The following is a 21,951-nucleotide window of genomic DNA, read 5'->3' on the forward strand; positions in this document are numbered from 1 at the left end:
TTTAATGAATTATAATTTCAATATAATTCATTCTACTTTCACAAAGTTCAAAGGTAGATTCTGGCACATACTAAGCTTCGTTGACCGACAAATTTTATACGTAGTTATTCATTGATCTGTGAAACACAAATGCATTCAAAGCTGTACAGAGGAGAGAAAGTGACCTGCTTGCGGTATTTGGCCGCGTATTGATAGTAAGTGGCAAAAATAAGGACTCTAGTTTGCAATTTATTAAAAGATTCAGACCGAGCTTTTGGGTACCATGGAACATCAACACACTGAGACACGAAGGACCACATTCTGAGCTGCACCTAGGAGGTATAGCCCAGGGTTGTGGGGTAAGTGTGGCTTTAAGCCAAATTCTGAGTCTGGCTGGGGGCATGTCCAACCTGCAGTGCAAGTTAGAGCAGCCACAAGGATTTCTCTAACTACAGCAGCACTGAATGGCCCTTTATGGGCCTTTTTCCCAGCCCTGGCATCCCTGGCACACACCTACACCAGGGGCTGCACAGAGGATCTGTATAGAGCTCTAGACTGGCTGAAGAGGCCCCCTGCACTGCAGATACTCCACAGGGTCTAATTTCATCTGCCCCTTTTATGCCATCTTAATGGAGAATCAGGGCTGCAAATGTTACATTATGAAGCATGCATTTGGCCTCGCAGACCTATACTAAAAGATAGTAACCCTTCAGAACAATATAAACGTGGTGGATCGCTGTTCTGGAAAGCTTTAATTGCAGTCATGAAAAATATTTAAGCTGTTAGCAAATATTGGCAAAGGTGTATCAGAAAGCAAGATAAATAGTTGAAAGATATTGTAAAATGTAGCCACAGGGCTAGTGAGCAATTGTGTGATCTATTTCCCCCCCCTGCCCCCGGAAATACTTTTCAATTGAAGGGCCCAACAAAAAGAAAGTTGATCTTGGTATACTTGATGTGTTGGTGTCATCTTCTGGATGTGACTAAAGGATAATAACTTAGGATGTTTTAAGGAAAAACAATCCTTGCTCACTCTTGGGAAATATATTTTATGAAATGTCAGCTTTAATTTTACTGTTCCTTTTGAATTGATATTAGTAGTTTTTAAAGATAATAAAAATCATGAATTATTCATACAGTGTTTTGAGATTAGTTAATTGAATATTCTCCCACACGAAATCATATATATGAATTTGTATGTTTAGCTATTAATAGATATAGTAGTAAATATATTTGATAGGAACTGATTGGTTATGATAACACTAGGTCATAATAATGTTCTGAAGATCAGAAATGTTTACCAACATCCTCGCAGCATCTCTGTGAAGTAGATAAGTCAGTATTATCTCTGTTTTACAGATGAAAAGATTGAGGTAGAAAGTGTAAGTGTCTTGTTGAAAACCAGGTTAACTTAAAATACACCCCTGTTTCATTGCTTCCTGAGGTTGCTTGAAATATTTGCAAGCTAGAAAAGGTGAGCAAGAAAGTATTTTAAGCACACCGCAGCTGCACCAGACACCTGGAATGGCTTCTCCGAAAAATATATATTCTTTATATATATAAATAAAAATGGAAATGACGTTATGACAAGCTTTTTTTTTTTAAAGGACCACTCAAATTTTATACGAAATTATATAGCTAATCTACTGAGTTTGAGGGTTTTATTTTTTTACATGTTGAATATTTGTCTCTTTGAAAGTTCTTTTAGATGTATATAAATACCACAGAAAATTATATTTTAGTTAAAGATATATCTAAGCATCCGGTGTCAGCCAGTAACTTTTTAGTGAGTCCTTGCATTATAAAATATTTATTTATTTCCTTTCTAGGTGGAAATGCTAGAACGGAAATATGGGGGCCGTCTCATAACTAGACATGCTGCTCGTACTATACAAACAGCTTTTCGCCAGTATCAGATGAACAAAAATTTTGAGCGGCTTAGAAGTTCTATGTCTGAAAATCGTATGTCAAGACGCATTGTGCTGTCCAATATGAGAATGCAGTTTTCCTTTGAAGGACCTGAGAAAGTCCATAGCTCCTACTTTGAAGGGAAGCAAGTTTCTCTTACAAATGATGGGTCAAAAATAGGAGCCCTTGTCCAATCTGAATGTGGTGACCTTGGAGAATCGGCCACAATGAAATCTCCAGCAGCATCCACTGATTTTGCTGATGCTATAACAGAACTGGAGGATGCTTTTTCAAGGCAGGTCAAATCTCTTGCAGAATCAATCGATGATGCACTAAATTGCCGTAGTCTACATTCTGATGAAGTCCAGACTCCTGATCAAGTCAGAAGTCGTGAAATGGAGAGGGATAGTTGTAGTCAAATTAAGCCAGCAATCCATAACGTGGATCACAGGAAACTTGATGAGATGACCGCATCATATAGTGATGTTACATTATACATTGATGAGGAAGAGCTATCTCCACCTCTTCCCCTTTCCCAATCAGTGGACAGACCATCTAGCACAGAATCTGACTTGAGGCTTCGGTCAGTGAACTCTTCTCAAGAGTACTGGTCCATGACCCACAAGGATGATAAGATAGACACTGATACAAGCTGCAGGAGCACCCCTTCGCTGGAATGCCAGGAGCAAAGGATGAGAATGGATCATCTGCCATTGCTAACCATAGAACCACCTAGTGACAGTTCAGTGGACTTAAGTGATCGCTCAGAAAGAGGCTCATTAAAGAGACAAAATGCATATGATCGGGGAATCACTAGTCAGCAAGGAAGCCCAAAACATATCCCACATGGTATTCCTACCAAGATTATATCCCGAGAAGAACAGGAGGCTAGACACAAGCCAAGGCCTATTGATAGTCACTTAGCAATTAATGGCACAGCAAATAGGCAAAGCAAATCAGAGTCTGATTATTCTGATGGTGACAATGACAGCATCAATAGCACTTCCAATTCTAACGACACAATAAATTGCAGCTCTGAGTCCTCTTCTAGAGACAGCCTAAGGGAACAAACCTTAAGCAAACAAACGTACCATAAAGAAACTCGGAACAGCTGGGATTCGCCTGCCTTCAGTAATGATGTTATCCGAAAACGCCATTATAGGATTGGACTGAACCTTTTTAATAAGTAAGTACAATGCTGTTCTGTTTTCCCTCTCATTTGGTAATATTTCAGTCCCTCAAATGAAGGAATATGTAACTCCGAATTGGAGGATGAATAAGACTGATAAAATAACCCCCCAGACCTACCGCTGGAGGAGTTTTAAGTAAGAAGCAAAAAGAAAGCTGTAGTTGTGCATAGAAATCATAGCAGTTAGATATGGAAATGGGCCAGTTAGGTCATATACCTGTTCCCTTGTCAGTGCAGTGCATGATTGTTCTGTGTGGCATGTTACTGGTCATCATGAATAAAATTGACATCTTTACAGTTAACAATGAGTATGAGAAGAAAAATAGCATATGGCAAGGCTACGATTTACTCACTGAGATTGTGGAAGTCCTGGAATCCATGACTTCAGCCCACAGCGGTCAGAATCTGCAAGGTCCCTGCTGTCCCCAGGGGCAGGGAGCTGCGGGGTACCCCCACCGCCTCTGGTGGCCCCTGGAGCTCCAAGCCAAGGGTGGTGGGGGGGACCCTTGAGCTCTGACATCCAACCCATGGTGGGGACCCCTGGAGCTCCTAGACCCCATGCAGCTGCCTCACTGTAGGCAATGGGGGGACCCTCAGATCCCCATTTTGTCAGACATTTTTAGTAAAAGTCACGGGCAGGTCACGGCTTCTGTGAATTTTTCTTTATTGCCTATGACCTGTCCGTGACTTTTACTAAAAGTATCCATGACAAGTTTTTGCCGTACTAACAATTTGAAGAGACTATAGGACAAAATAAACCACTAGCTTCTGGAAAATGATTCACCCTGTCTGGCTTTTGGTCATTGTAGGTATAATAGATTCAACTTTTTTCCCCACGTAGTCATATATAATAGTTATAAATTTTGTCACCCATGCATTTAAAAATGATTGAAATCCTGGCATCATTAAAGTCAATGGGGAATTTTGCTGTTGACTTCAACAGATAATTTCTTCATTTGAGACCATTGTGTAACTGTTAAAAGCAACCAATACAGAGGGTACAGGGTAAGACATATATACTACTTTTTAAAAATTCTTTGTCTTCAAATTACTGAAGTTAAACAGTCAAATCTAATTACAAGTAATGTAATCTGATGGTTAGAGCAGTAACTGGGTAGTAGAATTTCTAGATTCTATTCTTGGCTGTATTATTGACTTTGCTGCATGGAAAGATACTTTTGTGCCTCTTTTTTTTTTCCCCATCTGTACAATGGGTATAATTACATTAGTCACAAACTTCTTCTGGGCTTAATTAACATCTATAAACCTCCTCTGTATGTGTAGATGAAGAGTGCTGGACAAATGCCAAGATTCATTCTTATCCTTTTAAAAACATTGGCAGCCATGGTGCTATTTGCAGAAGTGTTAGGAATTCTCCTCGAAGTCTTGCAGGACCTTTTTTGTGAGAATTTTGTAGCTTCTAATGAGCTACTGGGTGCTTCAGCTTCCATTGCAATTTCATACAAGTCAGTTTACTGTTCCTATTTAGCTGCCAGTGTTGCAATTTATTTTATTTGGATTAATAAATCATCAGTTTGTCTATTATATGCTGTAACATTGCAAATCATATAAATCTGTTGACACCTTCATATATGGCTTCATATTCTAGTACAATATTAAATATGGATCAGCCAGGTCTGACTGTAAAAACCTTAAGGTGTAGGGATGTGTGTGTGCTTTTTGAGGTTCTTTGCAAAAGGCATTTAAAGTGCCTTTAATTCACTGGCATCTTATAAGGGGAAGGGCATTTCCATTTTCTATTTTTAGACTGTCTTCAAAGATTGCAGTTGGTTGAAAAAGGAGAGAACAATGAAACAGTTTGGATGACCTTTTAAAATGCCTGATGTGGTGATGCATTTCTGTCAAGCCATTAGACTCTGAGTATGGTGTGGTGTTTTTTTTGTTTGTTTGTTTGTTTTTTTCATTTGAGCTTCAGGTCTGACATACAGCTCTTTTGGTGGGTTGTGGAAAACAAACTTAAGGTAAGGAAAAGTACTCAGGCAACACACACAAATGAATGATGGCATCTGAAACTGTCAGCTGCTCCCTGATCACATGCTGCCCTGTCAGTATGGAGCTGACAATGGGGGGGAAAAAACAAATAAACCCCGAACATGTACAGAAGAGAACAGAAGAGACTGTTCTTCAAAAGACATTTAAGTGATCTTTCTGCATTGTTGGTTGGGCAACTGAGAGGATAAAGAATGCTATTGAATTTACAGTTAGTGATATGGTGTGTGTTTGTTTTTTGTTTTTTATCCTGTCAGTGGCAAGCCTTCAGAAACACAGTAATATACAATAACTCAGGTTTACTCCTGGGGGAATTCTGCACCAAAATGTTAAATTATGTGCACAATATTTTAAATTCTGCATATTTTATTTGTCAAAATAACATAATATAATCACTCCAGTTTCAATTATTTTTGTAATTTATTTCAAAATACCTGTCAACAAGTATGTCAAAAATACAGACGACAAAAAAGATTCCACCAGGAGTAGAGAGTTAAAGAAATCATTACAACAAGCCAATTTCAGTTGGGAGGTGCTGGAGGGGGCTGTGTGGGGCACCCCCAGACACCTGCACCGCATTCCCCACAGAGCCCAGCTGTGGGGCATTCCTAGAGACCAGACACCAGCACCCTACTTCTCCCAGAGCCCATACATCGCCAGCAGAGCCTTTACTCCCCCCAGCTTCTTTTACTGTCCTGCCAGAGGATGAAGTGTGGGGTGGCCCTGCCCTTCCTTATCCTTTACCAGAGCTGGGTCTCCCAGGTCTTCTCCTGTCCCCAGGAGAATAAGGATAAAGCTGGGCAGCCAGAGCATGCAGAGCAAGGCTGAGCGCTCTGCTCACTGAAAGCTGGAGAGCTGGGTTCCGCAGAGTCCAGCGGTCCCTAATGGCTGTCAGCAGCTTTGCAGCCCCATTTCTGCAAGGGGAAACATGAAAGTCTGCGCAGAGTTAATTCTGAGCACATTCTGCATTGCGCAGTAGCGTAGGAGTACAGGTTGCACCTTTTGTGTGATTTTTTTTTTTAATTGTGTGTTTGATTTTTCCCATATGAGCGTCTGTGTTGGCACATGGCTGCCAAGTCTTACAAACTTGCACTGAGTCACCCGGATTCTGTGGATAGAATACTTGCACAGACCACGCCAAGTTTCATATAGATCTTGCTTGGCACTAGAGCTCTTCTTTAAGACCCATGACGTTGTGTAAGACTTGCAGATGCTGGCTCTGTCCAAGAGGGCAATTACACCTTCTTTTGGCAAGGTAAAAGCAGCAGAGAAAATTATTAGAACGGTCTCAGTTTTGCTGAGAGAAACAAGTAGGTAAAGCTCCTAGAACAGTAATTTTCAAACTGCGGGTCGCGACCCAGTACGGGGTCGCAGAATGTAAGACACTGGGTCGTGGCAGGCTGTTAAAAGTCCCGTCGGCGGTGCTGCCCAGCTAAGACAAGCTAGTCCCTACCTGTTCTGACACCGCCGCTGACCGAGAGTCACCTGAGGTAACCCCACACCCCAACCTGAGCCCCTTTCTGCACCCCAAACCCTTCATCCCCAGCCCTACCCCAGAGCCTGCACTCCCAGCCTAGAGCCCTGACTTCCTCCCCCACCCCAACCCTCTGCCCTATCCCAGAGCCCCCTCTCACCTTGAACCCCTCAATCGCAGCCCAACCCTCTGCCCCAGCCATGAGCCCCTCCCACACCCCAAACCCCTCATCCCCAGCTCCGTTGGGTCATGGGCATCAACAATTTTCTTCAACTGGGTCACCAGAAAAAAAGTTTGAAAACCACTGTCTGAGAAACACCCATTGGGAAGTCAGAGTGTATCGTCTCTCTTGAACTTCAGACAACCATCAGCTCTGTGAACATCATTAGTGCCTATGCAGCAACACTCATATCTAGCCCCGAGGAGAAGGATACATTTTACGACTCTGCATCAAGTCATCAAAAGAATACTAGCAACTGAGCAACTTTTCCTCCTTGGTGGTGATAATGCAAGAGTTGGTGCAGACAACAACTCGTGGCCAGATTGCCTAGGACATTTTGGCATTGGCAAGATGAATGAGAATGGCCAACGACTTCTTGAATTCTACGTCCAAAACCAAATGTGCATTACCAATTCATATTTTACAGGAAAAGATCACCACAAAGTGTCATGGTGACATCCACAAGCAGGCCACTGGCACCAATTAACAAAGGACCTTGTTATCATAAGAAGGAAAGACTTACCCTTCGTGCAGAACACTCGCACGTTCCACAGTGCTGGTTATGACACTGACCTCTCCTCCTTGATTTATTAGCAAAGCGAAGATTACAGCCAAGAAACCACATAAAGCAAAACCTAGGAGCAAGCCCACAATAAATGCTATTTACACCGAAAACCAGAGGTAATGCCAGGAGTTTGTGAAGGCTCTTGAACTTACCATGCATGGGAAGTCATTACCAGAGAAGGCAGAGGAATTTTGGGAAGATTTTAACAACAACAATCCTTAAAACCGCTTTAGTTACATTTGGGGAAAAGAGATCATCAAAAAAGGACTGGTTTGAAGAAAATGAAGTGGAACTATTACCTATCTGGAACACAACAAGAAGCCAACAAAGAGCACCAAAGTGAGACTTCGACATGCAGAAACTGAGATACAACGAGCAAGCAGGCGCTGTGCAAATCATTACTGGATCAAGCTGTGTGAAGAGATACAGACATCCTTAGACACAGGAAACCTCAGTCATGTATAATGACCTGAAGAAAGCTCTAGGTCCCATTGTCAACAGGGTTGCCCCTCTCAAATTGCACAGCGGTGAAATCCATTACAGATAAGAGCAAGCAGTTGTCTCATTGGGCTGAACGCTGTTCAGAGCTATACACACAAGAATGAAACCTCACCAGCAAATCACTGGACCAAATACAACTCTACAGGTCATGCCAGAGCTAGATGTGGAGTCCACTGTAGAAGAGCTAAGCAAGGCCATTGATTTGCTATTAAGTGGCAAGGCTCCTGGAAAAGATGGCATCCCAGAGGAAATCCTCAAGTGCGGGAAAGACAGCTTATTTACCATATCAGCTGCTACTTAAATGCTTGAAAGAGGGTCAGGTACCACAAGAGATGCATGATGCAAACATCATCGCTTTGTATAAAAAGTGAAAAGGGAGACTGCAACAACTACAGGGGTATTTCCCTACTAGGCGTAGCAGGAAAAGCTTTCGCAAAAGTCATCTTAATGCGCCTACAACAGCTGGCGAATTGTGTCTACCCTGAATCGCAGTGCGGATTGAGGGCTGGAAGATCAACTAAACATAATATTTTCTCTGTGTCAGCTCCAAGAAAAGTGCAAAGAGCAAAACCGACCATTGTACATCTTTGTGGACCTAACCAAAGCATTCGACACAGTCAGCAGAGCAGGTCTATTTGCACCAACCCCATTAAGTTTTATACGTTCATTCCACAACAACATGAGAGCAACTATCCTGTTTGATGGGTCCACTTTGGACAGCTTTGAGATGAAAAGCAGAGTGAAGCAAGGAAGTGTTCTCGCCCCTTCACTCTTTGGAATCTTCTTCTCCGTACTCTTGAACTGTGGGTTTAAGGACATGAAAGATGGAGTGGATCTCCACACAAGATCAGATGGGGAGACTCTTCAACCTGTCCTGACTTAAGTCAAAGACCAAAGTCAAAAAGGTGCCAAATAGGGAACTTCTGCTTGCTGCTGATGCTGCCCTTGTAGCCCACAATGAAGATCTATTACAAGAACTCATGGACTGCCTTTCAAGTGCTTGTCAGGCATCTGCTCTCACCATCAGCATCAAGAAAATGGTTGTATTAGGACAGGGGGTTCCACAAGATCCTTCAGTTACCTTAAATGCAAACCAGCTCAAAGTAGTACAAAAGTTCAGCTATTTAGGTTCTACAGTGACCACTAACCTCTCACTGGATCAAGAACTAAATGTTCGCATTGGAAAGGCTGCCACCACCTTTAGCAGACTAACTAAAAGGGCATGGAATAACTCAAAGCTTACCAACAAGAACAAAATGCTGGTGTACCAAGCTTGCGTCGTCAGCACTCTCATGTATGGTGGGGAAACATGGACAACTTGTGCTCATCAATTAAACAGTTTCTACCTACATTTGTTTACGCCTCATACTCAACACCAAATGGCAAGATAAAGTCCCCAACTCAGAGGTTCTTCAAAGGGCAAGTTTACCAACTGTGATAGCCCTGCTCAAGCAAAGATGACTGCACTGGCTGGGCCATCTGAATAGGTTGGAAGACAGATATATACTCAAGGACATGCTATACGGGGAGCTATCAGAGGGAACAAGAACAACAGGATGTCCCAAGCTTCGCTATAAAGACACATGCAAGCGAGAGATGAAGGAATTTGGAATTGATCCTGACCAATGGGAAATCTTGGCAAGTGATTGTAACAAGTGGTGCCATCATCTCCATCAGGGTATCAAAGTCCATGACAGGAGCTGGCTCCTACAGCTTGAAGAGAAAAGAGCCCATAGGAAGCAGGCAGCTCCCAACCAAGATATATACATTTTCAATAACTGCCAAAGAGCATGCAAATCTCGATTTGGCCTATTCAGTCACATGAGACATTGCAAACCATCTACATCATAGGCTGCAATTTCCACCGTCTCTTGCAGATGAAAGGATGCCAACATGGCATTGTGACATTCCATGTAAACCCCTTGTTGCTCCTGCAAGCAATCTCACTTTCAAGAACAGCACCTGATAGAACATGCAGCTTTAACACTTGTGAACAGGTGGTGGGAAAACAACTTTAAGGATACTGAACTTTATTCTTAAAAGTTTTAATAGGAAACTACTAAAGAGGGAACCTGTGGGACTGGAATTGCTTTGGGGCAATTGATATGATAGAAATTGCTTTAGGGCACCCTCTAGGTAGCACACTCGGTGGTTTACAAGTGAAATGCCCTTCACTGTAAAGAACCCTTCCCCTCCGCGCCCCACTATTAGTTATTCCATTTGATCGCTTTGATGCACTGTACAGTGTCAGTTTGGTTTAACTTTTGAGTTACCTTCAAATAGTGTCATGTGTCTATTGCTCTTAGTGCACAGATATGTCATGGTATCTTATATGTCCAAAGGTAATTTGAAAAATAAGTCACATCACTTTAGATCTGTTTCTCTAGCAATAAGCTACACCGTTCATCCGAGTATATCTGGGGAGGTTTAAAAATTCCACTGCCCATAAGTGACTTCAAAGCCTCTTAACTGGAGAAGTCAAGGTTTCCAAAAGTCTGCATCTTACAGAGGACCATGCAGAGATGGTGTTTAGGGCTACTTTCATTTCATTTTGTCATTGCCATAGTTCTGAGAAATAGAAAACTATATACAACAATTCCGTTCTTTCTGAATTTTAAATTGGAGGAGATACACTTTCGGAGAAAAAACAATCCCTAACAAAGGGGCTGAACTCTCCTTTTTAGAGGAGGAGGTGCTCTGTTACCTAATTGAATGTGATTTTTTAAATTATTTTTTAGTTTATGAAACAGCAAGGCTTTAAAAGTACAGTAATGAAAAATCACTCTCCATTGCCACAATAAAAATGACATCCTGTGGAATTCCACCTAGCTCTGTTGGAAGTATATGCATGATTTTACTTGCTTATATAGCTGAGTGATTATTTTCAAAAGCCATAGCACAGTTTTTCTTTCTGAAGACCTTTTGCCTATTTTGCATGGTAAGCTAGGGTGTAGTAGACAAGCCTAGGATGATTGCTCCAATTGCCCACTTGTTGGATGTCTTCTGCAAAATGTAAGCAGGTCAGAGATCATCAGGGAACAGGGCAATAGAGAGCACAGCCATGAATACAACAAAACGTCTGTTTCCAGGAGTTCATATCTTGGCAATAACACTTGGTTTTAGGCTATAATTTGGTATCAGACTAGGAGCAGTTGTTTAATGTTGCTAAAAATACATACTGTTTAAAGATGTTTTGTGGCCTCTGCTTCATCTGAACTTCTGTTATCCCCAGAGTAGACCAAATTTCTACCTGAAAAGCAGTCCTTTGCACACAGATTTTTAGTTGTAACTGAGAGAACAGACCCTGTGCATGGGTTGGCAGGAAGAGTGTTGTACCACTCATTCCCTGAGGAAAGATCATAGCTGCATGCCCTAACTGCAGGAGCTGGTAGGGAAGTCTGGTGGGGACAGCTGTGTTTAATTAGGCAATTCCCCCAGCACAATCTGAGGGAGATGTGGTCTGAATAGCCAGATCTAAATGACATTAGAAACCATTCCTTCTTTGTAGGCAGGAGGAAAACACTACCTGGAAAGGCTTTCTTTTGATGGATTCAAACTTTGTGGTTGGGCTCATTGAGAAGCCAGACTGTAGGAAGCCTTTGGGTTGTTAATTTTTTTAAAAGAATGATCCTGGGTTTGTCCTTGTTTGTTTTTGACTGCAGTCTGGAAATGCCTGGTTTACCAGTCAGCTGGACTTGAAGACCTTGGGATATTCAGGTCCTATATCCCACCAATACTGCCTTATTAGTACTAAATGATGAAGTACAGTATAGTACAGTGATTATACAGTACTGTATTTAAGTTTGTAAGGTTGATTATGGTAGGTGACAAATGTTTCTGAGGACCCACAGATAATAGGTGGAATGGTTTTAAAATGCATTGTATAAGTGGCCATGTCTGTGGTAGTGTAAAGTAGGAGAGATCCTTCATGGAACCATGAGCATAGGCATGAAGGAGCCACCAACTAATGTCCCCAACAGCTGCGGGACCAGAGAGGAACTAGCCCACCGGGGTTCCTCACCTTCCTTGGTTGGCAGGAGGTTCCACCACTTGATGTTGGGGCAAGACATGTGGATGAGGAAAGGAAGGGTGTGGAGCATGAGCACGCACAGCTCAGAGGCAGAGGTACATAATGGGTGGACAGGGAGTCTGGAGGGGCAGGGGCCTGATAATAAGGTGCTGAGGGTGAGGGGCGAGAGGTGGGCAGGGAGCACCCTCCCCATAGGACCCACTCAAGGAAAATGCAAGAGAAGGGCAGTAGGGCTGCTCTTGCCTTCTGGAGCACATGATGGGAGGCATGAGGGATGGAAAGCCCCATGCACTGGCCAAGCACCATGTGGTCCTCCCAGTCCCCCCAATTGTAGTGCAGGCATTCTCCGATCCTGGGATACCAGCTAGGACCAGCCTCTGGTGCACCTCCCTCTTGGAGAGTGCTAGAGGAATTGCCAACTGCACACCTAGATGGGGGTTGTGTAGCAGAGCTCTGCAAGGAGGTCCTCCCCCTCCCCCCCCCCAGTGCAGAGGTAAAAGTAAGCCGGTACGCCCCTGTACGGCGTACCGAGAGGGCAATTTAAAGCCTTGGGGTAGCGGCGGTGGAGCTGCGGCAGGAATTTAAAGGGCCCTGGAGCTCCAGCCACTGCTACCTCTCCCCCCCCCGGGGCCCTTTAAATCCTGGCCTGAGCCCTGCTGCCCGAGCCCTGGGGTAGCGGCGGCCAGGCTCTGGTGGGGATTTAAAGGGCCCCAGGGCAGTAGCAGCAGCTGGAGCTCCGGGGCCCTTTAAATCCAGGCCTGAGCCCTGCTGCCTGAGCCCTGGGGTAGCGGCAGTGGTGGGGCTCTGGCAGAGATTTAAAGGGCCCCAGAGCTCCAGCCCCCGCTACTCTCCCGGGGCCCTTTAAATTCCCCATGGAGCCCGGCCACCGCTACCCCAGGGCTCGGGCAGCAGGGCTCAGACGGGCATTTAAAGGGCTCGGGGCTCTGGCCGCTGGTACCACAGCAGAGCCCCAGGCCCTTTAAAGCTCTGCCAGAGCCCCGGGGTAGCGGTGGCAGCCGGGAGCCCCCAGGGCTCCTCAGTGATTTAAAGGGCCCGGGGCTCTGCTGCGGCAGCTGGAGCCCTGGGCCCTTTAAATCACCCCGGGGCTCCCAGCCGCCTCTGCAGCTAGTAGCTCGGGGGTGATTTAAAGGGCCCCGGGCTCCCAGCCGCCACTACTGCAGCTGAAGCCCTGGCCCTTTAAATCAAGAGTTAAAGGGCCCGGGGAGTTGAGGCCACGCCTCTTCTGGTTGAGGCCACGCCCCCTGCTCAGGACTCTGGCATACTGGTAAGTCCTCTAACTTACTTTCACCCCTGCCTCAGTGCTGCCAAAGACCTGGTCGATGAGACTAGCTTCCACGTCCTAAGGAGGTCCTGGTAAAAGACCAGCAGCTCAGAGAGGTCTTGTAGGAGATCTCTCTGGGTGAAGATAGAAGAGCTGCCAATCGTATTGAAGGCGGCAGAGGTAGGCATGTGCCGGTGTGCTCCACCCCAGACTACTTGCATTATAAAGGAGCCTCTGCAGGGCCAGAAGCGGAAGATGTGGTCCTGACTGTGGAGGCAGAGTAGGCCCTGTCCACCCTCTTCCAGTGGGAGGCTCAGGGCCCCTCCCTGCATTCCACACAATCTTGTCGCTGTTTACTGTTACTGTAAATCACTGACATCAGGAGTATTGGATTGAGGTTATAGAATATTGTTTATACATCACTTCCAGCTTTCTATTCTGTCTTGTGTTGTATCCTGGCCTCACTTTGGGATTTGTCATGTTTTAAAGGCCAGTGTTGCACGTTTGTCTTGCAGGGATGTCATTTCTATTAATGCCATATATTTATAGAATAGAGGCTAAAGGCTGTAAGTGTTTTACATTAAGAAAAAATTCCTAAATTTCCCAGATCACTTTGATTTTTTTGTTCATTTATTGCCCTCTTTTATTTTCTAGAAATTATAGATCTAGAAAACTACTGTCCCTGTATCAGATCATCAGCTTTTCCATTTTAAAAATACTCCATAGGCTCCTGAGTTTCAAATTATCATCCTGGTTCCCCCGTTTCAAAATTCTCCCAGAGCATTTCTTGATGCTGCCAGAAGGTGTGAGAACAACGTTTGTATTATGCAATGATAATATGTATATTAAATCTGGGAGCCCCAAAAGCCCTATGTGTGGATCCACTCGTAATTTCATTTTGGGTAGATTTTTTATTTATTTATTTTAATGAAATCCTTCCTCTGTATCCCCTGTGCTCTTGGACATTCCCACCAAATATGGAGAAAGGTACTTTACATTGCACATGCTTTCCCACAATTGTTTTAATACATCTCTTTTTCAAAAATGAGGGTGTCGTCATCCACTGGAAGAGTAATTAATAATTTATTTTCTTTTAGTTGATATGGATAGAAATGTAGAACTGGCAGGGGTCTTGATACGTCATCTAGTCTAGTCCCCTGCACTGAGGCAAGACTTAGTATTATCTAGTCCATCCCTGACAAGTGTTTGTCTAACCTGTTCTCAAAAATCTCCAATGACAGAGATTCCATAACCTCCCTGGATACTTTGTTCCAGTGTTTAACTACCATGACAGTTAGAAAGTTTTTCCTAATATCTAACCTAAACCTTTCTTGCTGCAATTGTAAGCCCATTACTTCTTGTCCTGTCCTCAGTGGCTGTGGAGAATTATTTATCACCTTCCTCTTTATAACCTTTTACATACTTGAAGACTGTTGTCATGTCCCTCCTAAGTCTTCTCTTCTCCAGACTAAAGCCCAATTTCTTCAGTCTTTCCTCTTAGGTCATGTTTTCTGGACCTGTAATCATTTTTTGTTCTCCTCTGGACTTTCTCCAACTAGTCCTCATCTTTCCCAAAGTGTGGTGCCCAGAACTGGACGCCATATTCCAGTTGAGGCCTTATCAGTGTTAAGTAGAGTTGAAAAATTACTTACTTACAACACTCATGCTAATACATCCCAGAATGATGTTTGCTCTTTTTGCACCAGTATTACATTGACGACTCCTCTTTAATTTGTTTCAGAGTAACAGCCGTGTTAGTCTGTATTCGCAAAAAGAAAAGGAGTACTTGTGGCACCTTAGAGACTAACCAATTTATTTGAGCATGAGCTTTCATGAGCTACAGCTCACTTCATCGGATGCATACCGTGGAAACTGCAGCAGACTTTATATACACACAGAGAATATGAAACAATACCTCCTCCCACCCCACTGTCCTGCTGGTAATAGCTTATCTAAAGTGATCATCAGGTTGGGCCATTTCCAGCACAAATCCAGGTTTTCTCACCCTCCACCCCCCCACACAAATTCACTCTCCTGCTGGTGATAGCCCATCCAAAGTGACAACTCTTTACACAATGTGCATGATAATCAAGTTGGGCCATTTCCTGCACAAATCCAGGTTCTCTCACCCCCCTCCCAAAAACCACACACACAAACTCACTATCCTGCTGGTAATAGCTCATCCAAAGTGACCACTCTCCCTACAATGTGCATGATAATCAAGGTGGGCCATTTCCAGCACAAATCCAGGTTTTCTCACACCCCCCCCCCCACCCCCATACACACACAAACTCACTCTCCTGCTGGTAATAGCTCATCCAAACTGACCACTCTCCAAGTTTAAATCCAAGTTAAACCAGAACATCTGGGGGGGGGAGGAGTAGGAAAAAACAAGGGGAAATAGGCTACCTTGCATAATGACTTAGCCATTCCCAGTCTCTATTTAAGCCTAAATTAATAGTATCCAATTTGCAAATGAATTCCAATTCAGCAGTTTCTCGCTGGAGTCTGGATTTGAAGTTTTTTTGTTTTAAGATAGCGACCTTCATGTCTGTGATTGCGTGACCAGACCATATCTACACTGAAAGTCTTTTTGCATTGTTCTGGGTTCTTCATTTTCTTCCCTTTTAATTGGCTGCTGTATTCTTTGCAAGCCCACTTTTTTCCTTTTTTGTAAAAAGGGTTCAGTGTCTCCTGGAGAGAAGTTTGGATTTTATTTTAAAATAAAAACTTAATGGAGACACATTTGCTGGTATTAGGCTTTGTATAAGTTTATTTCTGAAGAGGGATTCTGATCAGACAGGGTTCTTTGAATTTTGTAATTTTCTTTTTCTTTGTGGACCCTTCATAGCTTGTTAAATTGTGTTTCTTCTGTGAAGAATATATTTGATTCTATAGAAAAAGAAAATGGAGGGGGAAAGCTTGCCTAGAACTTCATCTCAGAGGAATTTGTCAACCTACATTGACTATATGCAGTATAACAGGGATGTTACTATTGTTACTGAAACATCTGGATAGCAGATTACTCAGCAACAGACAGTTTCAAGACAAATTAAAATCAAAGCACTCAGTGTAGTTTGTCCCCTAACATGCAGAGGAGTATGGAAGAAGAAGAAAACTCTTTATTAGTTCTAAAAACACTTGGCCATAGATTAGAACACCTAAGGAAGAGGCCCGTGTTTTTGATTTGCCTTTTTGTTATGCTAGTATTCCCCCCTGCCCCCGAGGACCTTTTTTTCAGTAAAATGGGTGCTTCAGAGCACAGTGTGTTCTACCCAAAGAACATCTGAAATGCGTAAGCATGTGAGATTCAGCCTGTCCAATAGTGTATTAAATGCTGATTTCAGGTATGCATGTGGGGATTCCCTTTATTGACATTAAAAAGGAGTATAAACTTTAAACCAAATGTTGAAAATGAAATCTAGCCTTTGAAAAGCTGCAGGGTCCCAGCATAAAGGATGCATGAATGTCTTATGGAACTCTAAATAAATCATTACCTCACCATCAGCCAATCAGATCCTTTTGCTCTTAAATATTCCAAGCACATGTTTCCCTCTAACTGCTCCGTGCTAGGAATAGGCAAATATTCTGCTTTCACAAAGCCTGGATGGGCATTTGGGATGTTCTTTTACTAGAAAATGACCATTATAAAAGGAGGCATTTGGTTGGCTGCCCACAGTTCGAACCAAGTGAGTATCTGAGATAATTGTGCAGGCCAAGGTTTGTCAGCTAGTTTATTTTCCCCTCAAATCCACCGTGACCAGATTTTAAAAGTGGGAAAATGGGAACAGCTGTCTGTGCAGCTATGCAGAGGCGTCCAGTTTGGATGGGGGTTAAGGAGATGTGCACAGAAGGGTTTTGGAAGCTGGAGCCAGGAGAATGAAAAAACAGGAACCGTTACTGATTTCCAAGGACACGTGGTCACCTGACTTAAATCACATCTGACAGTGATGGCGATAGCTATGGGAGAACCATTTGGGAAGTGATACTCCACCTGTGCAAGCCACACTTAAGGAACCCATAGACCTCCTGGGAAATCTAATGTCTCACTGGAGCTTCTTTTGCTCTACCTAGCAGAGTGAACAAAGTGCTGACTGCACAAGATCACCTGCTCCCTGTATTGCCTGAAAAATACAAGATTGAGACAAGGGCAGATGAGGGTGGGAGGTGGCCATGGAGTGAAGTACTGAACAAGCAGGCCAAAATAACCAGCCAGGAAAAGGGGTCAGGTAGAGGGAGAAGAGGAGAAAACCTTCCCAGCAGCCGAGAGAGGGAGTCTTAAAGAGCCACAAAATAACCACAGCATGGCTTTTTCAGCACTTTTTTTGTTCCCTCGCCCCCCCCCCCCTTTTTTTTTCTTTGTGAGAATAATACAGATTTTAGAAGCAGTCTGGCTCCTAAGGCCAAATCCTACTCCGCTTATACTGAAGTCAGTAGGACAACTCCCCTGAGTATGGGTGAGCAGGATTTGGCTCCCAAAGTCGCTATTTTCTATTTGCTGAACAGCACTTATGGGGCTCAGTCTGTAACTGCATCAGAATTTCCCAGTGCTCTAGCAGCTCGCCTGCAGACTGCCAGTCCTGTTTCCATGGAACTGGGTGGCTGTAGGGGGAAAAGGGATAAAGGGGTTTTTATGATCTTGTCTTTTTCAGGTGATGATTTTCAGACAAGTCAGAACATTGCACAGTACCAGTCATAATGTGTGGTACATCATTTACCCAGCACTTTGCCAGATGGTGGGTAACATAAAGAAGCTGCTTTTTGATCTCATGGAAAATTTCTATCTTCAGTTTTCTGAAAAGATGGTTACAGAGTTCGTTCCTCTTATTATCTCCCCACCCCTTTATCAGCTAAAACAGGACACTAAGATCACTTCTTTAGGGATGAACCTAAATTACACCCATGTAAAGCCTAAGGAGCTCTGTTCTCTGGATAGCAGGGGTGTAACTGAGAGTGGAACGAGGCACTTTGGCCCAATCTTCCATTCAGCAGACGGCCTGAGAAGCGGGGCAGGGCACTGAGTAGATGTGCCTGGGGCAAGTGTGGAAGAATCCTTCCTCCCAAGCCCTGGGGTTGCTGTGCAACTACCCTCTGGCAGCTACCTCAGATTCTATAGGCCTTTACACAGCCCCTGTCACAAGCAAGAGGATGGCAGCCCCTATAAAACACTGGAATCTCTGTCCATGCCCTGCTTCTCCTACATTCCCCTCCTTTGCAGCTATGGACGGATGTTCCTCAGTAAATAGGCCCCTTCTAATAATAATTAATACCTAGCTCTAGTATAGCCCCTTCCATCTAAGATCTCAAAATGCTTTATAGTGGAAGTCAGTATCATTATCCCCATTTTACAGATGGGGGGAAAAGAGGGAGAGATGTGACTTAGATTGGTTTTAGAACTGGGAATAGAAATCAGCTCTCCTGAGTCCCAGTCCAGTGCCCTTACCGCTAGCCCACAATGTTTCTTCATTTTATCAGAAGGTACTTGCCTTTTAAAATTTAGAGCTTTAAACAGAAAGGGTCCTTAATACCAGAAAGATGCAGAGAAACTGGAGGGCATTTTATCAAACCTGCAAAACTATCGAAAGGACTGTAGAGAATGATTCACGAGAAAAGATAAAAAGAAATAAACATGTCCCTTGTTAAACCACATCTAGGAGGGGACACACCTGTCTACAGGTATTTGAAAGGTTCAGACATCAAAGCAAGCTATGAATGAATGGGTTACTGGTGGAGGAGGGAAGGAGATAAAGAAGAGTAATGGAATGAAATAAAGCAGGAGTCTTAAGGCTGGTTAGCAGCGAAAACTACCTGACAGTGAGAGATCCCATGGAATAGTTTATCGGGGTGGGGGGGGGAGTGGTGAAGTACCAGAAGACTGAACAGATGTCTTCTATTTCTAACTTCTATGGCTGTAAGTAATGCCAAGACCCAATGTTTTATTATCTGTCCAGTAGAACCTTAGAGTTATGAACGGACCAGTCAACCACACCCCTCAATTGAAACCGGAAGTACACAATTAGGCAATAGCAAAGACCAAAAAAATGTTCCAATACAGTACTGAGTTAAATGTAACCTACTAAAAATATAAAGGGAAAACGCATTTTCTTCTGCATCGGAAAGTTTCAAAGCTGTATTAAGTCAATGTTCATTTGTAATCTTTTGAAAGAACAACCATAACGTTTTGTTCAGCGTTACCAACAACCTCCGTTACTGAGGTGTTCGTAACTCTGAGGTCCTACTGTAATTCAACACCTGTTTACACTCCTTTAGCTCTCTGTGTGGATTTTTTTTTTTTTAGCGCTTTACTTCTTACTTGTATAGCTGGTGATGTAACAACCTGATTTCTGATGACTTGGTGACCAATTTTTCCCTCCAAAGTATTAGTGAAGGGCACCCAATCTTGGCACCAATGGGATAGCTGAGGCATGCAAAATGAGGAGCAGACAGTCTGTGATTGGCTTCCTTGTTTTCTGTGATAATCCTGTGAAAGCCCCTCCGCAGTTTGGGCATTCAAATTATGAGCTTGTATCTTGGCAAGGCTGGAGGGTGTGTGGTGGGATCACTGCTCTCCATGACATCATTCTCTCGCCTTCCAAAGCCATAGGGATTGTTCAGCATGAGCTAATGCTGACTCTGTTTGCATCATTTTACACCGTCTTCCCTTTCACGTGCTGGGGAGAAGATTTAGGGAGTGGTGAGCATGGAAACAATGGAGCCCATGAGGAAGATGAAAATAATACAGAGGTACTGGGCCCTCGCCAAAAGCACCTGCCTTCTGCAAGTGTCTCAAGATCCACAAGATTTCCACTGAATGCATCCAATGAAGTGAGCTGTAGCTCATGAAAGCTTATGCTCAAATAAATTTGTTAGTCTCTAAGGTGCCACAAGTACTCCTTTTCTTTTTGCAAATATAGACTAATGCAGCTGCTACTCTGAAAGATTGCCTTGTGTTTCTCAGCACTTCTGTGGGCTAGAAGAGTCCCATCTCATACCCACTCCCCTGACCCCTATAAGCACACACAGCCAATGGCCTACGCTGAAGAAAATAGCAGGTTTCAGCTTGCTGAATTTCATTGCCCGTAAGTGGGTTTTTCCTGATCAGGGGATGATATGTCCCTTTATTACCAGCGGAAGCAGGTTTACATTAGTTCCTCTTTCTGTTCATTAAACAGTTTCTCAGCATTAGGACGGTGTAGATCAGACACTGCAGTCAATCTGTCTACTCATCTTCCTTTTTTTATCCCTTTCTTCCCTTGCCATGTTGTGGAAAGAACTCTGACCGAGTGTTCCTTTGGCTCTGATTTTTGTAACGTTTTAAGGTTGTTGTTTTTTCCTTCTTTCCCAGAAGGTTTAAAATAAGCTCAGTAATTTCTTTTCAGTAGCTGTAATGCTGTAGTGGTAGGAAGCTGAATACAAAGGAAGAAAAGCAGTGAAGCTATCGAAGCAAAACTTTGCTGCCTGCCAGAATTAGTGTGTCCGGTCAGCCTACTATTTGCCATCTTAGCTATTTAAAGAGTATTTTGATTTCTAAACTCAGACTGAGAGATGTTTCAGATTCCTTGCATTTAAGGATTAATCTTTCCTGGAACAAGGTTATAGTACTGTAGTAGATTTTTGTGTAAGTTTCAATTACAGACTAATCCTTGGTTGTATGAGTACTATAGAGATTTTCAAACTGGAATCACTACTGATGCCGTCAGTAGACTCCAAGAAGACTTACTGGCATTAAAACTGGATTGATTTCCCCCTTGTGAAAAGTGTTCCTAAGCTTCAAAATGTGGACCATTGCTCTGTGTAATATAGATGGCCTTTAAACTGAGGTCATGCTTCTTGCTCTCATTTGCTTGTTTATTAAGTGTGCTTTAGCTCAAAGCTCCATCACAGTAGTGCATTTGCCTGAATTTAGGGGAGAAACTGAAAAGTATGGATGTGCTTTTGGAAGGACTGTATTCCTTTATAGGTGCTTCACGAATGGTTGAGGGTTTCTTCACCTCCATCAAACCGGATAGGAATTCCAAGTTTTAAGAGGATCAAGCATCTGTGGTTGTACACGTCTTGTGAATAAATCCCAACTCTAGTTCAAAAGCTACTAAGCATTACTGAAGACAAAATCTAGCATAAAGGGAGCAGCTTTGTGTGGATATACTACTCCAGTGCCCCGATCAATGTTTGTGTCTGTGTGTTTGCTATTTTCTGAGCTCTGAAAATGAACTTTAAAGGATTGACTGACTGTGGTTTTGGATGCATTGATTCTGCATGTTTTACAAGTCAGTAGTATGGAAGAGTTTTTTTTACTTACATTTAGGTTCAGTGCTTTGATTTGTGTTTTGCTTTGTATTCCATTAAGAGCAGTTAGGAGGATGGCCCAACAAATAGATCAATTGTGTAACCTGAAGCGCTAGAGTCCGTGTACACCAACCCCTTTTGTACTAACTAAAGCTGGCCAAAACCTTTTCTTGTACCTTTTTTTTGTTCAAAAAAAAAAAAAAAAAGACTGAAAATAAATTTTTGCAGAAAATTTTCTTTTTGGTTGATTTTTTTTTTTTTTTTAAATTTTAGATGAAAAACCATAAACGTGTGGGTTTGGTCTTCTCCTTTCTCTCCCTTGTTTCCGCCCACCCACGCCCACCCCATTAGAGAATGAAAACCAGTTTTTTTTCTAGTTTTTGTTTAGTTGAAAAATGGGGGGGGGGAGGCCACACACAAAAATGGAACAAATCCTTTTGTAACCTGTCCCGGCTCATATGGCAGAGGCCCGGGGCTAAAAAAGAGCAGTCTCGTGCCAGAACCCCT

At 43.1% G+C, this 21,951-nt stretch overlaps 1 protein-coding gene across 16 annotated transcripts in view; it reads left to right on the forward strand.

The window, feature by feature from the left end:
* Positions 1 to 21,951, forward strand: part of IQSEC1 (IQ motif and Sec7 domain ArfGEF 1) — a 718,662-nt gene that overhangs the window by 629,323 nt on the left and 67,388 nt on the right. For all 16 annotated transcript variants that reach the window (XM_075130532.1, XM_075130544.1, XM_048858459.2 and 13 more), the window contains one exon: positions 1,809 to 3,073. In XM_075130532.1, coding sequence (XP_074986633.1) covers positions 1,809 to 3,073 — 1,265 coding nt within the window. The remainder of the gene's footprint in view (positions 1 to 1,808; positions 3,074 to 21,951) is intronic.

Source organism: Caretta caretta, chromosome 7, assembly GCF_965140235.1.
Source record: "Caretta caretta isolate rCarCar2 chromosome 7, rCarCar1.hap1, whole genome shotgun sequence".
In the NCBI taxonomy this organism is placed as follows: Eukaryota; Metazoa; Chordata; order Testudines; family Cheloniidae; genus Caretta; species Caretta caretta.